General features: G+C 41.6%; 1 protein-coding gene across 2 annotated transcripts in view; it reads left to right on the forward strand.

Moving 5' to 3' along the window:
- The window catches only part of CDH9 (cadherin 9), a 94,997-nt gene that overhangs the window by 57,080 nt on the left and 13,108 nt on the right, over positions 1 to 24,809 (forward strand). The window contains exons 3-8 of one of the 2 annotated variants that reach the window (XM_074985951.1): positions 1,322 to 1,441; positions 3,233 to 3,400; positions 7,155 to 7,342; positions 11,465 to 11,718; positions 13,682 to 13,818; positions 15,251 to 15,372. In XM_074985951.1, coding sequence (XP_074842052.1) covers positions 1,322 to 1,441; positions 3,233 to 3,400; positions 7,155 to 7,342; positions 11,465 to 11,718; positions 13,682 to 13,818; positions 15,251 to 15,372 — 989 coding nt within the window. The remainder of the gene's footprint in view (positions 1 to 1,321; positions 1,442 to 3,232; positions 3,401 to 7,154; positions 7,343 to 11,464; positions 11,719 to 13,681; positions 13,819 to 15,250; positions 15,373 to 24,809) is intronic. The other variant, XM_074985952.1, reaches the window with a different exon arrangement.

Here is a 24,809-nt window from a genome sequence, read left to right on the forward strand (position 1 = left end):
CAGGGAGTGTTCCTTCTGGAAGGGCTCCGTCTCCATGGCTCTGTAGCTTCCAGAAGGGGCTCTTCCATAATCGAAATCTTGTGAGCATATGCAAATGAGGCATAAGATATTTAAATCCGCACCTCATTTGACTATTCTCTTTTGCTCATTACCATACCCCTTCTGGAAAGGAGGGGCTATGTAGATGCAGCCTTTGAGTTTTTAAGGGTTTTCCTTTGTATTTAGTTTTTGTTTTATTTTTATTGGAGCAATTTGGCACAAACAAAACAAAATAGTTCTGTCCAAAAGCTTTTTTCCCAGTTCTAGTCATGGTCTCTTCCTCTTAGCTCCTTTTGAGACTACCTGCATTTTCAAGGTTATAAAAATAATAGTCACTGAACTTCATGCCCCACTGCTGCCACATTTTGGCAACAGACCTGGAATATCCCTATAGGCTCTACCTCCATATAGTTCACCACTACCAGCAAAAAGGGTACAGTCAGAGTAAAGGTGGCATAGGAAAGTAACCCGTCATTGTGCTAATTGCCAGTTGTCATTTTAGACCACTGAGACTATTAGCAGCTAGTGTAATTTATCCGCTCCTTGTAAATATTTAGAGCACATTTTAAAAATGAAAAATAAATATTTAGAGTTCATTATTTATACTGTATCTCTGTAAACACTAAATAAATCCCAAATACTGTGCTCTAATCTATTGCCTTTCACTGATTGTCTCATCTCTAGTATGGCATGGGTTATGCTAGAAGTGCTTCATAAGGAACTTCATAAGGAAAAAAAGAAAAAGGTTCAACTTTGAAGTGGAAAAAAAATAAACATACCTACCTAATGCTAGAAAGGAACTGAATTATGTCATTGCTACATTTACAAAATACATTTCTTTACATTCTTTACATTTGTGAAATGCCTCCATAAGCAACGCCAGTAAACGTATGCTTTTAGGCTATGTCTATACTAAAAGTTGTCTGCAGTCCATCAACAGAAGTTTTGCTGGAAGATACCTCCAATAAAAACTTTTGTCGACAAATCCCTGTAAATGTAGCTGTAGACTTAGAATATACTAGGCTTTTGGAGGGAAAGCCTATTGCTGTTGTGAAGTAGTGTTGTATTCTACACTAGCTGCTTACGTTTTCCTTATGACTTCTGATTGAAGAAGACCAAAATTAAGGGAATCCCACTTGATTAGGTTGATGCATTCTATGCAGATTTTGATTGTGCTGTGCATATTACCATTAAATATATTTTATAAATAGAAAATATCTACATCAGATTTCTGATCGAAATTATCTCATTTCATATGATTCTTTGCTTTGTTCCTATTCAGGAACTCCTGTTATCCAAGTGACAGCTACAGATGCAGATGATGCCAACTATGGAAACAGTGCCAAAGTGGTGTATAGCATCCTTCAGGGACAACCATATTTCTCTGTGGACCCAGAGACAGGTCAGCAATTCTTTCCATCTTACTTGTCAAAATTACAGATATACAGGCAGAGATCAAGATACTTCTCACTCAAGCATTTATACCCCAATTTGATAAACATGCTAATTAAATTGTTCAAGTACTTGCTATTTATCCAAAGCTCAGAATGAACATGGACTATCTATCTGGTTTTAAGCAGAAGACCCCCTTGATTTCTGCTTGAAAACTGATGGCGTGATATGGCCCCATATTATTAAGGCAGTGAACCTGCAGCATCATAAAATGTAAGTTTTATTTTCTTACAGTAGTGCGAATAGGGAAGTTATTTTATACTGGTATTTGACACTCGTGAGACCACTGGAGGAATATATTGTGTTCAGTTCTTGGGTCCACATAGCCAGTGGGAGCAGTGGGGATGATGCCTATGGGCAGTGTTACACAGCGGTCCTCTGGTTCCCCTGCCTTGGTGTTGCTGGCAGAGGAGCGTGCCAGTCACTTTCAGAAGATGCCCAAATTAAGTGGCACCCACTTAGCCCTCTCCTGTAGCAAATCCCCTTGATTCAGCCCAGAGCCAGCTCCCAAATATCTTGTTACAGCCTGCATCCATTTCCTCACCCAAATGACCTCCCAGAGCCTGTGATCCTTCCTGAAATCAAAGACCCTCCCAGAGTCCACACCCCAACCTGGTAAAAAGGCAAATGAGAGAGACAGGATATGGAGTGAGCAACAGCTGGGTCTCACAGAAGGGGTGAGGAAGGTGGAAGGACAATGGTCTTTGGGTTGCTTGATTAGACGGTTGGCAGCCCTCCAGTAGAGCATATGAAAACCCTGATTGTGCCAGAAGAGTGTGCCTACACAGCACAGCCAGTAGCTCAGTGGGCACCAGCCAACACTGGAACAGTGCTGCCCAAATGTTAGGCGGACCTCATCCATGAAGGCATGGATTATGCATGTTGGGGGTGGGGGGCATTGACAGTCCTGTCTGGGGCCTGGAATTCCTGTTGAGAGGCCTGATATTTAGCTTAACAGAGTGAAGATTAAGAGATGACTTGATCACAGTCTATACTTCTCTACTTGGGTTCAGAAGAAAGGTCTTCAATGTAGTGGACAAAGACATAGTAGAATCCAGTGGCTGGAAGATAAAGCTGAACAAATTCAGACAGAAATATGGCATAATACAATTCATAGGGAAGGTAATTAATGGAACAGAATATCAAGAGTTGAGATAGTCTCCGTCCAAACACTCCCTCACTCAAGATTAGATTTTTTTCCCTTGAAGTTATGCCTTTAGTTCAGCCTTAGATTTTGGACTTAAAATAGTAAATAATTTAGTGACCTCTGGTATACATCCAGCTACATGACTCCAGTGGTCTTTCAGACACTAAAGTTTATGAATCTATTGATGTGTGAAATACTGAATGCAGAATAACACCAAATTCTGCCCTGTTGATGAAAGAAGTGGTATAATGCAGAGACTAGTTCAAGGCTGAAGCTAATAATCTTATCAAAATAATAGCAAGGGAAACTAGCTGAAAAGCTTTTATTGATGTGACAAATGTAAAATTTTTTGTCATCAAAAGGATAATTAAATGGATTTAACACAGTCCAACCACTGAATCATTGCACTACGACATTTCTCTCTTTTAATCACATTAAATTGGACATAGATTAAAAGTCTTATTTCAAAACACCTTCAATTTTATTTGTTCACCATACATTAACATCTGTACAGTAAATCTTTCATAAATCCATTTAAAAAATTAGGGATTAAAATGTTTTTCCCCCCCCTTCCCTCTTGTTCTTTTCTCCAAGGAATAATCAAAACTGCTTTGCCAGACATGAGCAGAGAAAATAGGGAGCAGTTCCAAGTGGTCATCCAAGCCAAGGACATGGGAGGACAGATGGGAGGATTATCAGGGACGACTATGGTGAACATCACACTGACTGATGTTAATGACAATCCGCCACGATTCCCCCAGAGTATGGCTCCTTTAATAGTTATGTTGTGTTTCAAACAGCTTCTTTACAGTTGTTTAACCATTACTATCTGGGATACTTTATCACAGCTATAGCTTCACTGCTGTTTCTGTTTATGCTGTTACTCCATTGAAGCACATGTGCGTCCACTTCATAAATAAGTAAATAAATGATCAAACTGTTCTTTAGCAGAATAAACTTCCTTCCCAAACCCTTAAAATAAGTACAATAGTAACAACAACCATGGCTATTGCAGTGGTGTGTTTGAAACACTTTACACTTAGTTACAGCAAATTCATTGTAACATACATGGTCAGCTTTTCAGAACAGCTCAATTTCCAACTCACTTGGGAACCTAAATAAGTGGCCATTTTTTTCAAAGGTCAGATCTTCAAAATGGATTTTAATGGATAGTTAAAATCCTTGGAATATCTCTCTTCATTAAGGCCATTTTTCGAAAGTGGCATGCTAATAGCCCAAAATATACTAATGAGACATGGATGCAAATTCCCTGCACCTCATTAGAATAAGGTCATGTGATTTGGAGTCGGGAAGATGTTCTTCCAGACTTCAAAACACCGTTTAGAAGCTTGGCCCCAGAGGGGTTCTTCTGGAAGGAAGTCCTTCTTCCAGAGGCCATTTCTTCCTGAAAATTTTAGGGCAGAAGGGGCCTCCAGAAGGAGGACTTGCTTCCGGAAGGCCCCATGGGAGCTGTACTTCGAAATGGCGTTTTGCAGTCTGGAAGAACATCTTCTGGACTCCAAATCATGTGACCTTATGTTAATGAGGTGCGGGGAATTTGCATCCGTGCCTCATTAGCATATTTTGGGACGTTTATTGGCATACCACTTTCTTCGAAAGTGGCATGTATAGAAATTGACTAAGTGTCTAAAATCTGGCCCTACTTGCATATGCTGAGTATTTTTTATAATCTTGTCCTTGATTAAATGATTAAATTTTTGAAAGGAAAATCATTAGCATGTATAACTGGCAACCAAGCGGGATGGTACAGAGATGTGAAATGTGATATGGGCTACATATACAGTACCAAGTTCTTATGAAACCTTTTTCGAAAGAAGGGGGCTCATTTGGCAGATTGTGCAGAGCATGTACACGCTGTGTTCTTTTGAAAGTAAATCAAAAGAATGTGGCACTTCTTTTGAAAGTGCTCTTTCACTCCATTTCAGGAAGAACACCTTCTTACAAAAGCTTCTTTCGAAAAAAAAAATGTGTGTAGATCCTCCTTGGGCCCTTCTTTCAAAAGATCAGTCCTCATGGTGCCTGATTTTTTGATCCCTGACCCATTATTTCAAAAGACCTGTGACTGTGTGGACAATCTCTTTCGAAAGAGCAAATCACTCTTTTGATGCACTTTTTTGTGTGTGTGAACGCACTCTTTCACAAGAAGTTCTTTCTCGAAGGGCTTCTTTCAAAAGATCTCTTTAGGGTAGATGTAACCATGGACACTTCAATTCTAGACTGATGGTATAAATCAACGATCAAAAGTTGTTAAAATCAGCACTTGATGACTGCTTGGTAGGCTGTGTGAAAATAATTCACAGTTTCAGTTCAGCCTCTGCTGGGAAAATATCCACATTATAAAATTACTACTGCCTTTGGCTCTGATTGGTTCCTTTTTTGCACTCTAATTGGACACGCCAAAGACTGAACAAACATCCAGGCTGATTTAGAGACTATCTGGAGCTATCAAATCTTGTAAGGCTTTTAGATGTCATGGTGATGAATAGAGTCAAAATAGCTAGTCATCCAGTCCAGAATGCTCCTCTCCTCAACTAATATATTGAGCCATGCACGACATAAATTATGGAAAGGGTAAAGGCTTTACAGAACTGTACCATATGATCACGAAAATTACAGAATACTTCAGGAACTGAGTTATACCCCAAGCCATGCTGAGTAGCTCATGTGCTAATAATATGAAGGTCACCGGCATCATCACAGTTACAGTGACAGCTTTCAGAATCGAGCTCATCCAAAGAAGGTGTTCTCCTGGTATTTCTGAACTTCCCACAACAGGGACAAATTGAAGTGCCATGCCTAAGACTGTGCATTTAGGATTTCTGGCTCAACTGCTAGCACAAAAAGTTTATGTAAGTCTGAAAATAGAAAAGGAGAGCCTTTTGAAGGCTGCTTGTCATAACGTCTACCTTCCAAACAATATTCAGCCTGTTGTAAGTGGGCACCATGAATTTTGCAGCCTAACTAGTTAGCAGCCCACTAGTAACTCAATTATAGAGTTAAATATCTAACAGCGAACACAGTTTAGCATAATACTATATTATCCATTTCCCCCCACAAACCTCCAAGGATAAGACACTTCTAATGAGTCAGACTGTGACTCAGGTGCATTTCATTGGAGATAGAGAATCATTCAGCCTTACGTAGCCCACACAAGGATCTGTTATGATCAGTGTACTTGGGAAAACTCAGAAACTCCTCTCTCATAGTAAACCAAAACAATGAGAGGGTAGAGAAAGGCAATGGATACATCAGGGAAAGGGGAAGTCACATCAAATGACATAGGCTGTACTGGCTAGATGCTGGTGTAACTTGAACAGTCCGTCTGCTCTTAAACCACTCAACAAGGGATTTTACCTTCTTCAGGCACAAAGTATTCCCCAAGATTGTCTTGGGTTCACAACATACCTGACGTGTGCAAGTTTTTATCAGCTACTTGTGATATGATTCTAGTAACTGAGTTGTGCAAATGATAGGTACTATTCAGTAAATTGACATGCAAAATGTCCACAAACATAATGCAAATTTCTCACACCTACTTCTTAGTATTTCCCAATATTAGCTTTAATAATTATCTCCGTATCTTGCTATTGAAATTTGAGTTAAAATTTCTGATTGTGGTTGGTCAAGAGACTCATGATATTATTCTTGTTCTGTTGGATCATAACTTTATACTTAGATTTTTAGTTCAAAGGCTGAGAAAAAGATAAATTTAAAGTTTAACTTCTGCGCTAAGATGTGCAACATTAAAATTTCTTTGTCAATAGCATCCATGAGTATAGTATAATGATATAAATGCCGAGTTCACAAGCACTAAAATAAAATCAGACATTAAAACAAACATGTCCAAAAGGAATTAATTCAAAAATTTGAGCACATTTTTTACAGCTTTGATACAGTTCAGGCAATTATCAGGAATATTACATATTAGATGTATCAAATGTTTTTTACAGTATATCTTCATTATGTTTTAAGATGGAAATCTCATATTTCACGTGTAAAATTCTTAAAATTGTTCCAGGCAATTTCAAAATAGAAAACCCTGTCTATTGTATTTTAGTGTCTTCCTCAAAACCATTTAGTTTTGAAACCTGTGAAGGCTAGAGAAAAAAGAACTGTTGGTATCATTGAAAATATCTGTAGAAGACAGACAAAATAAATAAAACCATTAACTACTCAGGGTCATAATCATTGCTGTATTATTGTACTTCTAGCTTTGTTCCTTTTATCTGAAGTACAAAAGAAAAAGTATATAAAGAATACAGTACAAAATTCTTTTGAAGTGTCACACGTTCATTAAAAAACAAACAGCAAAACTTTTTGTTGACAGTGAAGTTGGCTTTGTTTTAAAGTTTACTCCTGATGACTAAGAGCACTTTCCTTAGACTATTTAAACTTTCAAGGCAACTTTAAAAAAACCCTCTGGAGGAAACAAAAGACTTTTGATATCTAGAGAGATGACAGACTAAGCAAAAAAAGTTTGATTTAACTTTTCCAGGTACCTACCAATTCAGCTCTCCTGAGTCTGCCCCACTTGGGACTGCTCTCGGCAGAATAAAAGCCAATGACCTCGACGTGGGTGAAAATGCAGAGATTGAATATAGCATTTCCAACGGGGATGGATCAGATACATTTGATATCATCACTGACAAGGACACACAGGAAGGGATTATAACCATCAAAAAGGTTTATTTTTCCTCCTTTTCTTTTTATTACACTTAGCACTCAAGCTGAGTTTTTTTCTTTCCTCAAGTGGGAGGACAAATGAAAGTCTCACATGGGGTCACCTGCCAAGACTTTGTATTAGTTTTGTTGTCCTCTTTCTTGATCGGTTATTGTTATTCCAGGTCTTGGGGGAATTTTTCTGGCATGTCATTTCACATAAAGCAATATTCTCAATGGTTGCTGTCTATCAAAGATAGTCTCACAAAAATAATTTGGTAGTAGAGCCATGAATACTTGGACAGCTGAACAGTGTAGTTCACAAGGGTCTGATGTGAACAAAATGTTGTAGGTTTACCTAAAGACCTGAGTTTGATGAACTCACACCACCAAAGAGAACTAATACAATACAGATATCTTATCCTCCAGTTGCTTTCATGTCCCTCCATGGGGCAGTTTCTTATCTAGAGCTACAGGACAGGTTCATCTCAGTCCTGGAGCCTACTTCAAATCTTCCGTTTCCATCATATCTTGATAGTTACATGACATGTCAATAAGTGCCCTCATAATAAAAGAATATACAAAGCTTGAATTCACAGATGATCTGTGATTCTTTCAGGAATGAAATTGGCCAGCTAAAAATACTGACCACTATTTTGATGTTATCTGAATATCCCACTTCTAGGCTGCAGTTCATAGTGTTTTTACTTTGTGCTTGGACTGTTGAGACAGATCATATGGGGCAACTCATTATATTTTCCATTACACCATTACACCCATTAACCTTAATTGTTTTTCTACTGAACATGTGAACCCCTGCAAATATGAATAATTAGGGTGACCCAATGTCCCATTTTTAACAAGTCAGTCATGTATTTAAGCCCTCTTGCAGGCATCCCAAATTCTTTCCTTTAAAAAGGGTAAATTGTCCCATGTTCTGTGTCTCTCTTTCCCCCATCAGTACAGTATGTTCTACTCCCTGCTGGATCCCTGCTTGCCAGCCACTCACCCACCAGTAGGGATGGCAGGGTCCAGTGACTGATCATGGAAATAGGTGTTCAAGGCCAGTGGTGGGGGAAGATGTGACGCTGGCCTCTCCCCCTGCCAGTCCGTCAGGATCCCACTGTGTGCAAGCTCCCACTGTGTGCAAGCTCCCACTGTGTGCAAGCTCAAGGCCAGCAAAGTCCCACACCCACATCCTGTTTCCAGCCAGCACTGGCTTGGATTTGTGGTGGCTGGTGAGTGTAGGCAGTTGCCAGGAGGCAGCTGGTTATGTGCCCCATCTATTGGCCACCCGTCAGCCTTTTATGTGCTCCCACTCTTGTCATCCTCTCCATCTTCTGCCCCTTGACTCCCATCCTTAGCCCTGCTGCTTTTCTATATCATGAGCATGAACAGGGCTTGTGGGAGAACTAGTCCCTGGTTAGGGTACTCAGCTCACCAACAGCCTGGCCAGCAGGCTCCTTCCTTCCCTCACTGCCTCTGGCTAGGCCAGAGCACAAGAAAAGCTCAAGACCCTCCATCCCAGAGGTTCTTGCCAGGAGAAGCAGAGCCCTGAATGGTACAAAGCCCTGTGCAGCCCTGGCATGAAACAGCCTCTTCGCCCTTCAGCTAAGCTATAGGGCAGCTCATGAGGTAGGGGAAGGGAAAGCAATCTGAAGCAGCCTGTTCATGCCTTAAACCTACAGGCCCAAGAGCAGAGGCTTAATGCCCTCTTCATCTGTGCCTCTCCCTCACACCCAACCTGGGTCATGTCTCCATGGAGCAAAGGGCTGCTGCATTGCCCAGCCACCCTACTCTGCTGAGATACTTCTCTGGCTATGTTTCCTGAAGCTTGTACAATCTGGGGCCCTGGACTCTGGTTCATAAAGAATCCTTAGGGTTTAATCTACCTCCTGCCTCTTGGCTATAGTGCAGGTAGGAGGGGGTTATGTTGGTGACCAGCAGCCACATGGAGGTTTGAACTGCCTTTCAACACTGTACCTACGTCTACACGTGCCCCAAACTTCGAAATGGCCATGCAAATGGCCATTTTGAAGTTTAATAATGAAGCGCTGAAATGCACATTCAGCGCTTCATTAGCATGCGGGCGGCAGCAGCGCCTCGAAATTGACGCGCCTTGCCGCCGTGCGGCGCATCCAGACAGGGCTCCTTTTCGAAAGGAAGCCACCTACTTTGAAGTCCCCTTATTCCCATGAGCTCATGGGAATAAGGGGACTTCGAAATAGGCGGGGCCCTTTTGAAAAGGAGCCCCGTCTGGACGCGCCGCGCAGCGGCATGGTGCGTCAATTTCGAAGCGCTGCTGCCACCCGCATGCTAATGAAGCGCTGAATATGCATTTCAGCGCTTCATTAGTAAACTTCGAAATGGCCATTTGCATGGCCATTTCGAAGTTTGGGGCACATGTAGACACGGGCAGAAAGGGAAAAGCTGCTTTTAGCCTCCTGGCGGAAGGAGTAAAAAACAGGCAAAGATAAGAGCTCTGCAAAGATATGGGTCAGGTTATTCTGTTCCATCCTCTTTCCCTGCAGCAGGAAAAGCTTCCATCTTTCCCTCACACACAGTACCAAAAAGCTGCTGCTGGCCACAGTCTAATGTGAATCTTGGGAGAATTTGAGAGGTGGGGATATGACCCTGTGTGCCTCCACACCACATTTGCCTCATGAAAAATGCAGTGTCAGGTAGCAGGAGAGGTGGGTCCATCCTACAGAGTTCAGCCAGGCATGGAAAGTGGAGAGTGGCAGGCAGGAAAGATTGTATTATTCAGTCACACCCCTACCTATGATAGAGGTATATATTAATGTTAGTGTTTGTGATCTCTCCCCATTGGTGGGGGTGGCGTGTGTACCACTCATTGCATGAACCCGAAAACTTTAAAGGTAAATAAAAAATCCAAAGATTATTAAAGAGAATTTAAACAGTATTAAAAATTATTAAAAAGAGTATTTCTTTTTTAAAAGGGGATCAGTCAACCTGATGCTAATTTGAACATTTGTATGACTGCTGTGGAACTTAATTGAATACAAGCAGTTTTACCAGGTGTCCTGTATTCACTGTATAGGGAAACTTCTTCCTATGAGTAAAATGGTTAAATGTGAACCTTGCCTGCAGATACATAATTAAACAAGAACGTAAGTCCAATCTCATTTGTGCTTCACAGACTGACAACATTTACAAAATGGTTTTGTCAAAAAATAGCAATACAATTTGGAAAATAACAAGAATTGAAAAAAGTGGGTTTTTTTCTCCTTTTTATGAAAAATAGGACTGAATGAATATCTGAGAGATCTGCAGTCTAGACTCACTCTCTGTTGACAAAACTGTTGACAGAAGTTTTGTTGACAGAAACCTCCAGTCTAGACATAACCTTACAGACTATCAAATTTGTCTTTAATTTGACTAAATGCTTGTTTTTGTCAATCTAATGTTTGTCAGGAACAAAACCTCAAAACCTTTTAAGAAAATTTACAATATTCTTACTAAAACTTTTCTATCCCTTCATTTTTCTGTACTTCATCCAGGTTTTATCTGGAGTTTCATGTACCAGAATGCAATTACAAAAAGCTTCCCCCCTACCCTGGTATTCCTTACACTTGCCTCAACAGGAAATTCAAAAATAAACTCATGAGAAATCTCCCCCTTTAATTGTCTGGATCAATTGTTCCAAAAAAAGAATTTTATGTACATTTAAGCTAAACCTTCAAGTCGCTGGAATCTCATCCCAAATGATGATATATTTGACATTATTCCATCACTATACAATATCTACAATATACAATTTACAATATTTCAATATGGAGTATATTCATTAGTTTGTGTGTAGGGTATAGCAGATTTTAATGGCTCCAAAAGATGATATAAAAGAAGGGAATGACTTTATGAATTTCCCAACAACTATTAACATGCTGCATTGTACATAATAAGGTGAAGATCCCCCTGCCCCCTACTTTATAGCCATCTGTAAGGGGATATATGTTGCTGACTGATGAATTCTGTATGTCCGTATAGGACCCTTATGGTGTCCCTCAGATAGCAATAAGACTGAAAATGCTGGTTTCTCATAACTCCAGCTCCTATTACTTAAGTGCTGTGAATTTGTTTATATTTTTTGTAAACTGACCACGCTTTTTATTATTTGATCCTTAGCAGTTGGATTTTGAGAACAAGATGCTGTACTCATTAAGAGTGGAGGCAGCCAACACTCATCTTGACCCCAGATTTTTCCACTTGGGGCCATTTAAGGATACAGCTCTAGTCAAAGTTTCCGTGGAAGACGTAGACGAACCTCCAGTGTTCAGCAAGAGTTCTTATACATTAGAAGTAGATGAAGATGCCAAGGAAGGAACTATCATTGGGCAGGTGATAGCTGAAGATCCAGATACCACCAAGAATGCAATAAAGTAAATATCAATCCCTGTATGGTGTAAAATGCATTAGATGTAGAAATTTGGCTCACTTTTCTTTCAAGATGTCTCAAAACAAGTGGAATATGGTCTGATCATGAGGTAGAAGTAGCAGCTTTAATTCCAAACAAACTCAGTGACAGTTAAGGGCACTAAGTAGGACCAGGCCTAGAGTCATTAAGTAGAAATAATCTGAGCACTTCAAAATCCATGGAGAACCGATCATGGCAAACAGGATTAATACACTATAATATGTATTTCCAAAAGGGGTTGGTAAAAGGAAATATATGTCTGTTTGTAACAAACACATATTGCCTTGTGACTGTCTTACTCACAGCAATTATGGAGCAATGCCATTTTATGTTATTTGTCCCTGTTGGTAAGCTTTCATATAAAGTTCAAGACTGTATTTCTACTGGACATCTGTATGTCCCTGATGGTTGATGACAGTCAATTTTGCTTCACACTTAGAAACAGGCCCGATGAATGAAACAATCCTCCAGAGATACACCCACTGTCTGTCATGTTCTCCTTCTTAAATATTTAAACGAAAATTTGTTCATCATATTGCATAAGAAACTACTGTGAGAAAGTTACTAAAATATCTGAGGTAAATGTTCAGTGTTGGGCTACGGTGGTATTGTTACCACATCTGTTGTTATTGTCTAAAATGACATGCATAAAACTGACCATTAGTGGGTTACTAATTGTGAAATCTGTTTAATCTGCATTTCTGGTTGAAACTATGGTGATCCTGAATGTTTTACATTCTGAAAGTGCACATTTTTGAGGAAAACAATGTCATCAAACTAAGTTGTATACACTCTTCATTCAGTTTTTCAAAAAGAGTGGATGCTTAAGAGTTACTGAAAGTAAATCTCTGTGATGGTGTCTGAGCTAGAGCACCCAATAGACTGAAGCACTCAAAACCACTTATCATTGTGAAAACCTTAACAAAGAAAATTTTATCTGAGTTCACCAGGACCACTGATTTAGGAGAAGAGAAGAGACAGTTGTCCTAGGGCCTGGAATTTCAAAGGGACCAGGGCTCCCAGCCAGCACTGCCACTACCACAGAAGCAGAGGCAGCTGGAGCCTTGGGCCTTTAAATCAATGTTTGAGAGAAGTGAACTGAAGTTGGCTTTGAGAATGGGGAAGGACGAGTGTGGGGGGCACCCCAGGTGGCACAGAGGACTGGCTGCCCTCAGCACTGCTCTTTGGATCTAAGACCCCACCCCTTTCAGGCTCATGGAGCATCTCCATCCCTTGCTCAGGGACCCAGCAACTCTGTCAATCCCCCTGGAGTTTCCTCACTAAGATTCCAAAATGTTTAATTTGGGTCTAAAATGTGCTTTGCAAAATGACTCATTTTGAGTAACTGCCTTGTGCAGGTGTGTAACCATTCTATCTTTTTTAAGACCAGTGTCAACAGGCTGACTTTTAAAATGCCATGCTAACAAGCACTCCTTGTTTCAAGAAAGTTCCAGTATCTTAAATAACTTTCACTCAGGATAAGCATATATTACCATGTCACTGTGTCAAATCTTTGTCTCAGCAATGTGAAAACACCACTTCCCCTAACCAAGATGAGCAAGTTACAGTTCTGTAAAATGCCTGTGTAAACCAGACTACTGGGAACCACGTTAGCCACACCCATCATGGAATCAGTTTACCTAAAGCACTGAGAGACCTATCTACCTGCACTTTCGCGATGATCACACTGCTGTACAAAAGTGCTTTAACGGCTATGCTTAGTACTTTCAGTTTACAAAGCTTCAGTATTTACAGCACTCTACACTACTTATTCCCTATAGTAAGTAGAGGCAGGCTTAGGTTATACAGTACTGCAAATGTGGAGATAGCCTGATCTACAGTAAAACTGAAAACATGTGATGGTAGTTAGTAAGCAAAGCTGGAAAATACAGAAGAGGATGATGAACACTTGTATTATATCTTAACAGATATTCTGTGGATCGACACACTGACCTCGACAGAATATTCAACATCCACTCAGGAAATGGGTCTCTATTCATCTCAAAGCCACTTGACCGGGAAGAAACTCCCTGGCACAATATTACTGTTATAGCAACTGAAATGAGTGAGTTGGCAATGACTTATTCGAAGAGAATGTTACAATTGTCAAATTTTCATGTTTGTAACAAATGTACATGCTTTTTACAACTACACGTATAATTTGCAAGCAAGGCAAAAAACACAATGGGGTAACTTTTAACAAAAACATTATCGTTTCTTGATTTACCCACTTTTTCCCACCAGAAACAGAGACTACAAAAGTAGCTTCCTGATTATTTCACTTGCATAAATTGGTATAGAACCAACATAGTGATTGTACATTGCTCCCCTCAATCCCTAGCAGAGGAAAAAAAATAAGAAAATGTGAAAATATAAGAAAATGGTTAGCGTAATCCAGAAATTCTGTGCTGGTCCTTTTGGCCACAAGCAGACATTGGATTGCTCTAAAGCTGCAGCCTGCTGTAACTTATCCCAGAGACCAATTACGCCCCAGGCACAATGGGAGGCCTTGAAATGTATTGCCTTTTCATCAGATAAAACAGAAGATTTGACCTTGTATCATCAACAGAGGCACTCTTCTGTTGATGAAGCAATGGGCTCTATGACACTATTTTTCTTCTCCTTACAATTTCTTGCTTCCCTTTGGAATGAGTGAAACTGACACTTTATGGGCTGCGCTGAGCACATAGGGTACATAGAACATCTTTCAGGAGCAACCACACTATTTTTTTCTTTAAGTGAGCTATTTTTTCCAAACATTGGCCCAATTGCCAATATTTGCTTTACTTTATTCATCCCATTGGCTACGGTTTGGCTCAGGAGAATCCTTGCAGTGGCACATTATCAATGAATGGATCATCATCCTTCCTGTCTTTGTACTTAGGCAGGGCTTTGAACTGACCCAGAAATTTTATCCATACCCTCAGATTACTCTGAGCAGCTCCATTTTAGCCTAAATACTGGAAAATAAGCATAAACAGATTTACTGCTGATTGGAGTGTACTGACAAACCAGACACTTTAGATACTTTAAAAGTGAGTTTATAGTAAACGCTCTATTATTCGGAATCTTCGCTCTGTGCCCCCAGCCAAACATCAGGCAGCTAGCTTTGCGGCAGCTGTGACAGACTGCCACATCTGGTTAGTCGGCCCGGTGGCAGTTGTGTGAGCCAGCCCCAGCTGGCAATTGCGCTGGGCATGCCAGTTAGCTGAGTGCTGGGTAACTGGGCTTTTACTGTATTTGCAAATCAATTTAGACTGAGATAGTTTTGCTTTAATATAAAACTTTTTCTTTTGAAATACTGTTTCAAATTTAAATACTGTATTGTGATATACCAATATAAAATTGAACACAGTTGTAATGATAGTAACATTTATATGTTTTATGTGATAGAAGCAGATGAAATATATTTAATAATTTCCCTTCTCTTTCATGAACTATAAATCTTTCCAATCTCCCATTCCTGAGACAAATTGTAAATTACTTTCTTTTTCCAGATAATCCTAAACAAAGTAGCCAGATACCAGTCTTCATCAGGATTTTAGACATAAATGACCACGCACCAGAATTTGCCAAATATTATGAAAGTTTTGTTTGTGAAAATGCAAAAGCAGGACAGGTAAATTTTCTTATTTACTCTGTACCAGCAAATCTTCATGTGTTTCTTCTCTTGTTCTTTGTATTAATTTCTATAATTGCACACAAAGTAGACTAATATCTCCATGACAATCTGGATTTACTTTGATTAAAATAATTAATAATAAATCATCCTGCTGTATTTCCCAATCAACTGGGCAAGGAATAAAAGATTTGGCCCATACACAATATTTTATTTCTAAGTAATGATTGAATAAGTGACCTCACAGTACTCTTTTATAGATGTCAATGATAAGCCACTATAATTTCATAAATTTAGATTATTCCTCTTGAGTTTATGCTTACCAAAGTATTACATGATCTCATACAGGTAAATTGAAATACATAGAAACTCAGTTTTGGAAATCTCATGTTTTTTTTCAGATCATGTTTAAGAGTCAGTTTGTGCTTATTCTGAATTTGTGCATACACACAAGGTGGCTCTTTATTTATGAAAACTGGACCAATCCACCCTTAATGATAATCTAAAACAGAATTTCAGAGGAAATAATTTACAATCTTGGAGAAAAGCGAAGAGAAGTTTCAGTGAAGCAAAACACACAAATCATGAATATACTGAAATAATATATCCCCACTGTAACTGTTACAATTTTCTATTTATTATGATTGCTTGCAAGTTTGATGTAGCAATGATGACACCAGGATATTAGAGAAAATGTGGATGATGTACCTTTCATGGCACTAACTTTATGTTTATGTGGTAGACAGAAGGTTATAGATGTGAGTCCTTTGGGGATGATGGTTTGTTTCTTAAATTTAATCATAAAATAGACATACATGCTAAGATTTGCTTGCTTTTTCCTCATGTTGTAGAGGTTGTTTCAGATGACAAAAAATGTTCTCCATTGCAGTTTGAAGTGTTGTAGTTGTGTAGTTCCCAAGATATTATTAAGACAAGGTCAGATAATTTTTTAATTGGACCAGTTACATATATTGCCACATATTGGAAAGAAAAAGAAATCAGGACACATACTTCAGGATCATGCAAGGAACTCAAAATAAATATCACAACAGACGCTGATCCAATAAAATATATTACCTTATTTATCTCGTCTCTCTATTTATCAGGGATCAGTTGACATTTCAGTTTCAACACCCTGGTTCACTGAGTTATGTCTATATTAGAAACTCTTACTCTCCTTGGAAATGTTGCATTAAAAGTCTCAGTATGCAATGGATTTCTTAGTTATTAAAAGGTAAGGGACTGATTGTGTCCAGAGGTAGAACAAAAGTTGAACCCTTCTTGGGGAATATCCTCTAAGTGTAGGTTCTCCCTTATGATCTACGGACCTCTGGGAAACACAGATGGAGTATAATTAAAACACAAAGCACATTCAACTGTTATTTTGGTAAAGGAAAGGTGAAAAAAGAGGTGGAAGATGAGCAGTCAAATGTCTCAAATGAGTCACATTCTGTTCACTTGATCCACGCTGTATCACTAATTGGATCAACATATGTGTGTGTTGAAAGTGTAGTATGATTCTTGGTTTATATAAACAGCCCTCAATTCCAAAATCATTCTTCTTCATACAAACCTTCTCATTACTTTTGATGCAAAGTCAAATAATAGATACAGTAACAGCAGTACTAAATTAAATGAAAATATGAAAATAATGGTAGGAATTAGGTTGCGGTGTTTTCACCATTGTGACATGAATTTCCATTTGTAACTAAGGGTTATGACCTATGTAATGAGCTTAGAAATCTCACCTGATTATAGTTTATTGTACCTAGTAGTTTTATTTTAGAATTTGTAAATTAATTTTTCAACAGAAATATATTCAGATACTTCTCATCAGCAAGTCTGGATTACTGAAATATGAACAGATTTCTGTATGTGCCACAAACAATCTTTTCCTAGTACAAGATTTTGAACAAATAATAGTAGAAGTGTTTAAAGACCTTACTTGGCTTTTGGTGAAATTTGTGTGGATCCTAGTTAGTGCACATTCTTCCCTTCACATCCCCACCAAATTATATTTGGCTGTACATGAACGCAGCAGGTTTAGAGAAAATGTGTGGATTTTAGTTGGTCTGTTATTTAGCTATTCAAATGCCCCTTCCGATTAGCATGAGATCTGAGATTATATGGTGCAATTCCAGAAATTATGTTCCCCAAATGACAAATTCAGTACTAATGTTACAGACATTATTTGTATCAAGTACCATTACCTAAAGTATTGCCTCCTACTTGTTACATATTCAGGGATATCAGATTTCCACATTTATGTGGCTTGAGGAGAGTTGGGGATTCAAGTCAATATTTTCAAACCTGTATATCTGAAGTTAGAGACCCAAATGCATTTATAGGAACTTCTATTAAGTTGAATTCATTGAACACTAGAAGTGCTCAATACCTTTAAAAATAAAGTCACTTTTACTTAGATGTCTGAATATTACTATGGATTTTTATGTGCATAGGTGAATATTTTGAAACATAAATAGTGTCCAAATAATCTCTATTTTTACGGCCTATTTTAATACTATTATTGTAAAATAACATAAAATGCACATAATAACATACTCTTTTTCATCTCACAGGACTTATCTACACTTGCCTCCAACTTCTAAGGGAGCATGGTAATCATGATCAAAACAAAAAGCAGTCAAGTAGCACTTTAAAGACTAGCAAAATAATTTATCAGGTGAGCTTTCGTGGGACAGACCCACTTCTTCAGCCCACAGCCACACCTAATAAATTATTTTGCTAGTCTTTAAAGTGCTACTTGACTGCTTTTTGTTTTGATAGTGTATAGACTAGCACGGCTCCCTTTCTGTTACTATGGTAATCATGGTGATGGTAGATTAATAGTGAAGTGCTGCGGTGAATATGCAGCAATTCATTAGGCTAACTGTTCTCTGCAGCAACTTCAAAGTGTCAAACTTTAAAGAGCCGGCCTGCTTGTAGCCGCGGGCGCTTCGAAGTGCCTGTGCAATTTCGTAGTGCTTTTACTTCCCAGAATTTTGAGGAGTAAAGGCACGTTGAAGAAGCATGGGCACTTCAAAATGCCCACAGCTACATTCATGCCGTCACTTTGAAGTCTGACACTTTGCAGTTGCCATGGGGGAGAATTAGCCTAATGAAGTGGTACATATTCACCTCAGCACTTCACTAGCAACCTCCCACCACACTGATTACCAGGTCCCCTTCAAAGTTTGGGGCAAGTGTAGACCCAGCCACTGTGTTCCACCTTATATTAGTGCTCTTCTAAAGCAGCCAGTCTGGTAGAATCATAATTGCTTCCTGATGCATCACATCAGTACATTTAATGCTGATGATCACAGCATGAGGGCTAGACAGAAAAGATAAATATACTTAGTTAATTTTAAGAGATTTTTAAATTGAGGTTAGCTATTAATCATACCACTTTCTAAATCTCATTCACATCAGGAAGCAGCCAGAAATATCAATTATTCCTCCTCATTGCCAACTTAACATACTTGTGTTCAATGCCAGCCAATATTAGAGGGTAAACTGTGGCATTTATAGAACAGCTGGGGTGGAGAGAGGGTGGCAGCAGTACAGACCTGAAATACCCTGGAGGTGACAGAGATGAAACAATCCATTGAGGAAGTGTATCATCTCTAGATATGCTTTTTCATGTGGAAATATGAAAATATACCCTTTGCTTCATCCAGTATGATTGAACACAGAGTAGTATGAGGGCGAATGTTGAGACCAGAAGGGTCCTGTTGCCATCTCATCCTTGTTGTCTTTTAAGCATTGCTTTCTCTGGGATGACACTTCAGAAGCATAAAGACTGCTATTGTGCAAATCTCTTGTGTACAGGTTTCCTGCATCACTGTTGTTTGAGCTGGTGCATAATCCTGATCTGAACAAGGGACAAAATTAAGCTATTCTTTTCATGGAAGCCAGGGAGTTTTACCTTACCATGAATCAAGGATTGCAAAATTCAACCCTAAGATATCAACTCACCCCAATGCCTTTCCTGAGGCCATATTAACAACACTCATCCATAACTGGAATATTTTATTTATTGGTACTGTATTCTGTCTTAACATTTGTGAGTTTCAAACATTAGATGGAGCTAATCTTATTTGGGAAGATGTCAATTTTTTCCTTTATTTGGTCTGTATTTTGTGTACAGGATCAGAAGGGACAGGGAAAGGCATAACTATCATGACACCATTGATAAGTATAGCTCATGCATTGTTATACAGACCTGTAACCTAATTATGGGTAGATGGCCATTGACTTAGTAGAGTGATATGTTAAAACTCTGCAATCATCCAACCTATGAACAGGTTTATACCTCTCTGAATGCTGGGATAGGTTGAAACTCTCTAGCCTGGTATCCTTGGGACCTGACAAGTACCAAAGGAGAGTTCGCTGGTTCATGGGAGATGAATATTGTCTAGCAGCATTATCAACATTTGCATTTCTTACTGAGCTGTTATAAGACATTTAGGTGTAAATTATAGCTAAATAACAGCACAGAATATTGTGAGCCAGGAGTGGTGGATGTAAACACACTTTATGGGACCACAGGAAACTTGGGCCACACCCACAATAAGTGGTTATCTGGCTAACTAATATCATGTTGAATTATGGATGTTGTTGGATGAGAGAGTGACAAATTAGAGAGTTTCAACCTGTAATTATATCTGGAGCAAGAGCCAACTTCTGACGAGTCAATAATTTGCCTTCAGTATGCATCAAAGTTCACCAAAGGACAAATACTTTTAGAAAGATTTCCTAAGGACAGTTCCTCCTAGATTCTTCTGCAAAGGTCTTCTCCTTTCTCAGCTACCATATGATTGATCATTGATGTGCTCAGTGTAACACTTAGACCTCTGCAGGGGTTAGCATACAGTCATATTGCCCAAAGGGGAGCCTAGTAGGAAAGTCTCCTTGTGTCCTCTTTCCTGTGCATTTAAGGAAAGTTCCTATTACACTATCTCCTTCAGTTTATTTTTCCCAGTTTATCATGGATTAGAGGGAGGATTTTTGCACATTTTTTATACAAAAATGCATGTAACTAGTGTGACAGATTCCCCTATCAGCCCCCTGCACTTCCTGCAGCTTCCCTGTTATGCCTCAGAGACTCACGGTGGCCCCTTAGCTGCCTAGGTCTTTCCAGAGGCAGGGGTCTCCACTTAGCAAAACATTCTCATCAGAGGCAAGTCTGGAATGGGGGTAAAGCAGAACCCTTGCAGGCCTTTGCTGGCTCCAGCGAGGTAACCCTCTGGGAAAGGGTGGGAGGGAGTTCAGACCACTCTCAACCCTGGACTCTGGCCCAGGGTCCTAAGAGGACAAGAGGTAGCTGGCGGGGCTCTTGTCCCGCCCCAATGTAGCAACTTCACCCTGGGCCACTTCCCCCACTGCTTCCCCGTGGTCCTGTTCTGTTCTGTTCTGTGCTTCTCTCCTGTGCACTTGGAACTCCTTCCCCATCTTCTGCCTGGGATGGGGGAGGGGGAGGGGGAGCGGGGTTTATAGGAAGTCAGGGGCCTCAGTGGCCATGGGTGCTGATTAGATGCGGCTCTGGCTGTCTCCTAACGAGGCCCCAGCCGCCTGCCCTAATTGGGCTTCCTCAGGGAATAGAAAAGCATTAGTCCACCTGTTGGAATATCTGGTTTCGATCAGCTCCCTGCCACCTACAGGCAGCAGTCTGCCACACTGGGTTAACAAATTTCAGAAAATGACAACACAAAACAATACAGTCTAAAAATCTGTGATTTGACTCATTCGCTCTAGGTTCTGTCTATAGTGGTAGCAAATGCAGGGTACAGGTAGCTACATGTGAAAATGGGCTGTGTATACACTCCAGTCTGTAGTGACACCATACCAGTGAAAGGCTCTGGTGCAGGGGTAGGAAAGAAAGAGGGAAAAAATCTTTGGCAGCATCCTGCAAACGGCAGGGTAGGTGTGGGAGGTACTGGTTGGAAATGTAGAGCACCTTGCTGGTCATATATCCAATGGCTCTGGCAAGTCTTTATTCACCTAAGCAGGATCTCACCATCTATTTATACCTGTTCTAGGAGGGTGTGCAGAATGTGCACTGAACATGTCAACCTAAGTGTAGCCACAGCCCTAGGCCGAAGTTAAAAAAAAGTTACTTTGCCAATAAGCAGAAGAGAGTAACATTTTTTTATGTTTGACATCTCACATGCAGCCAACGAGAGAAACAAACAACAGCATAGACATTTTAAAAGCCACCTAATGTTATGCCATATCTTTGTTAATTTGTACAAGGCATGATTTACCAGCACTTAACACTCAAATCTTTCAAGCATATTTAAGGCTACAGTTCAATCAATTCTGTAATCTGCAGCAAAGAGCAAAATTCTGTAACCAGGACAGTTAAGCATTCCCAGTTTAACAATATATCATCTTATTGCAAAGTACAAAACTTATTCTGTAAGTTAATTCTGGTGTTTGAAAATTCCAAAGACACTCAGAGAGGTAGTCGTGTTACCGTGTTTTGTTCCTGAGGGAGTCATCTGAATTAGAGTTGATTCTCAAATTTGACATTTTAAGCCTTGGTCTCAATAAAGATATCAATTACCTTACCTTACAGTTTCCCCATCTTTGATTATTCATAGTGACCTCAGGCAACTCACATAACTTAATGACACTTTGGCTGTGTCTACACTACAGAATAACTTTGAAGTTGCTTACTTCGAAGTATAACTTCAAAGTAAGCAAATTTGAAGTACAGTGTCTACACACAAATTGCGCCCTCCCTTTCTTCAAAGTAGTCTCCTCCTTACCTCAAAGTTAAGTGTCTACACACAAGTAGCCCCTACTTTGAAGTAAGGGGCCAGGAAGTGATGCAGGAATGGGGTGGTCTCATGGCTGACATGCCCTTCTAGTCTTGCAACCAGCTGACCCCTTAAAGGGCCCCTCCCAACACCCACAGCCTGCACGTGCTCAAGGCTGACAGACAACAGATAGCAGCAGAGCATGTTCAGGAGAACAACTGGAGACCATGTCTGCTCACTCATTCCCTGAGGATGAAGACCTCTCCACCCTGTTCCAGCAGCACGGCCAGGTCGCCTGCATGGGACCCAGCCTACAGGCCCTGGCCATGACCCTGCTGCTCCTCCTCCAGTCCCCCCAAACTGGCACCAGTGAGCCTACGCCACCAGCACTGAATGGTGGGGCTGGCTGGTGCTGGAGGACTGGGACAACAAGCAGTGGCTGAGGAACTTATGCATCACCTGCCAGACATTCGAGAACCTCTGCCACTGGTTCACTCCAATCCTCTAGCACCAGCCACTGGCCAGCACTCCTGGTGTGGAAGAATGTGGCCATCGCACTATGGTAGCTGGCCAATCCCGACAGCCACAAATCCATCAACCACCAATTTGGAATTGGTGAGGCCACCATCGTAGCAGTGATGATCAAGGTATGGCCGGTCCCCACCATGGGCCCACCCTGGGGAGGGGATGACTGGGAAAGGGGCAAAAGGCCCCTGATGGGGGCAGAAGGGGGCAGAGAGCCCCTGTTGGGGGGTAGGGGCTTCTGGTGGGGGGACAGGGGCAGGGGGCCTCCTGGTCAGACATTCATGGATGTCTCCTCCTCTCCCACCCTCCCGCAGGTCGTCCGAGACATCACCACCATGCTTCTGCGACGCATCATGACTCTGGGGGACCTGGACACCACCCTTGTGCTTCCCCAGTTGTTTCAAAGCCCTGTACAGGATGCATATGGTGATCCAGATACCAGACAATAGCAGGGGCACCTACTTTAATTGGAAGGAGAACCACTTGGTGGTACTCCAGGTCCTAGCGGACGCAAGTGGCCATTTCTTGGACATGTGTATGGGGTGGCCAGGCAGGGCTCATGATACCTGGGTGTTCTGGAATTCATGGCTGGGGTGCCAGATGCAGGGTGGCACATATGTCCCCCCACAGGAGCTCCTGCTCAGGGATGTCATGATGCTCCCCTGCATCATAGCTGATGCCACATAGCTGCTGCACCCATGGCTCATATGACCCTATACGGGATGCACCATGCCAGCTCAGGACACCTTTAACCATGCGCCTCAGCCGTGCCAGAGGCACAGTAGAGTGGGCATCCAGGATGCTGAAGGGGAGGTTTCACAGCCTCCACACCAGGCTGGATGTCAGCCTCCCGAATATCCCCTCAGTGATCACTGCATGCTGTGCCCTCCACAACCTTGTGGAGGGCCACTGGGAGCCCTTTATCCAGGGCTAGGCTGCAGACCTGGGGGCCAGCTAAGGGCAGCCACCCACTGCCCCTTGCCACAAGGCACAGAGGGATAGGGTCAGGGTCTTGGAGACCCCGTGCTGGGCCTTCATGCAGGGCCTACCCTGAAACCTCCAGACACACATCGCACCATACCTACACCCCTCACACTTCCCTTTAATGTGGGGAATAAAGCAAGTCACAAAACAGAACAGAACATGGTAACCTATTTGGTGCACACAGGGGGAAAGGGCAGCAGTGGGGAGGCAGGGGCCTAGGTGGCGAGGCTGAACTGGGAAGGGGGCTTGGATTGGGGGACCGACCTTGGCGGGGTTTGGATAGGAGTAGGGTCAGTCATCTGGATGTGTGGGGGGCTGTGAGCCACATTGCCCATGTGGCTGCTCCTGTGGGGCTGCAACAGGGCAGGAACCATGGGGAGGTAGGAGTGGGGTGGGGGTGCCACGTGGTCTGCCTCTGCAGGATGTGCGGGGAGCAGGGCACTGGGCCTGGGCCAGGTGTGTCCGCCTTGTCCAGTAGCCACTGGGCCAGCTTGAAGTGCTTGGCTGGTGCCAGGTCCACCACACATTGGGCAGCTGCGGGAGGGGTGGCTGCTGGGGGGGAGGCTGCGGGAGGGGCTGGTGAGGGAGCAGGAGGCTGGGCAAGGTCAGTGGCCAAGTCCTGGGCCATCGTGTACATGCTGTTGGCCAGCCTCACCCACACATCCCACTCCCTCGCCAGCCAGTCCTGAAGCACCCTGGTCATCTCCCGCATGACTGCCCAGTTGGCAGCTGCCTCCTCATCCTTCCAGAGTCATATCTGGGAAGCCTGGCTGCAGCTGTGGTGTGGGGATGGCTGGGGTGATGTGGCGGTGTCTTGGCTCCCTGCAAATTTGGCCTGCTCTTCCGTGCAGTGGTGGTTAACAAGTGAGGGACCTGTGGAGACAGAAAGGGACAGGGGGATGGCCTGTGAGTGCTGGCTCCCAACCTAGGGGGGACTGGGGCCCCTGCTCCCTTGTCCCTTGCCCCATGCCCCTACCACCCAATGGCCCATGAGATCCCAGATGCCCAGGGGTTCCCGTTCAGCTAGTGTTGGGCCGTGTTCCCTCAGCCTCCCCAGTACTCAGGCAAATTATTTTGTTAGTCTTTAAAGTGCTACAGGACTACATTTTTGTTTGTTAAAAGAGACTATTTAAGCAAATAAGCCTCTCAGAACTCCTCAAGAAATGT

This window comes from Carettochelys insculpta, chromosome 2 (assembly GCF_033958435.1).
Source record: "Carettochelys insculpta isolate YL-2023 chromosome 2, ASM3395843v1, whole genome shotgun sequence".
NCBI classification, from domain to species: domain Eukaryota; kingdom Metazoa; phylum Chordata; order Testudines; family Carettochelyidae; genus Carettochelys; species Carettochelys insculpta.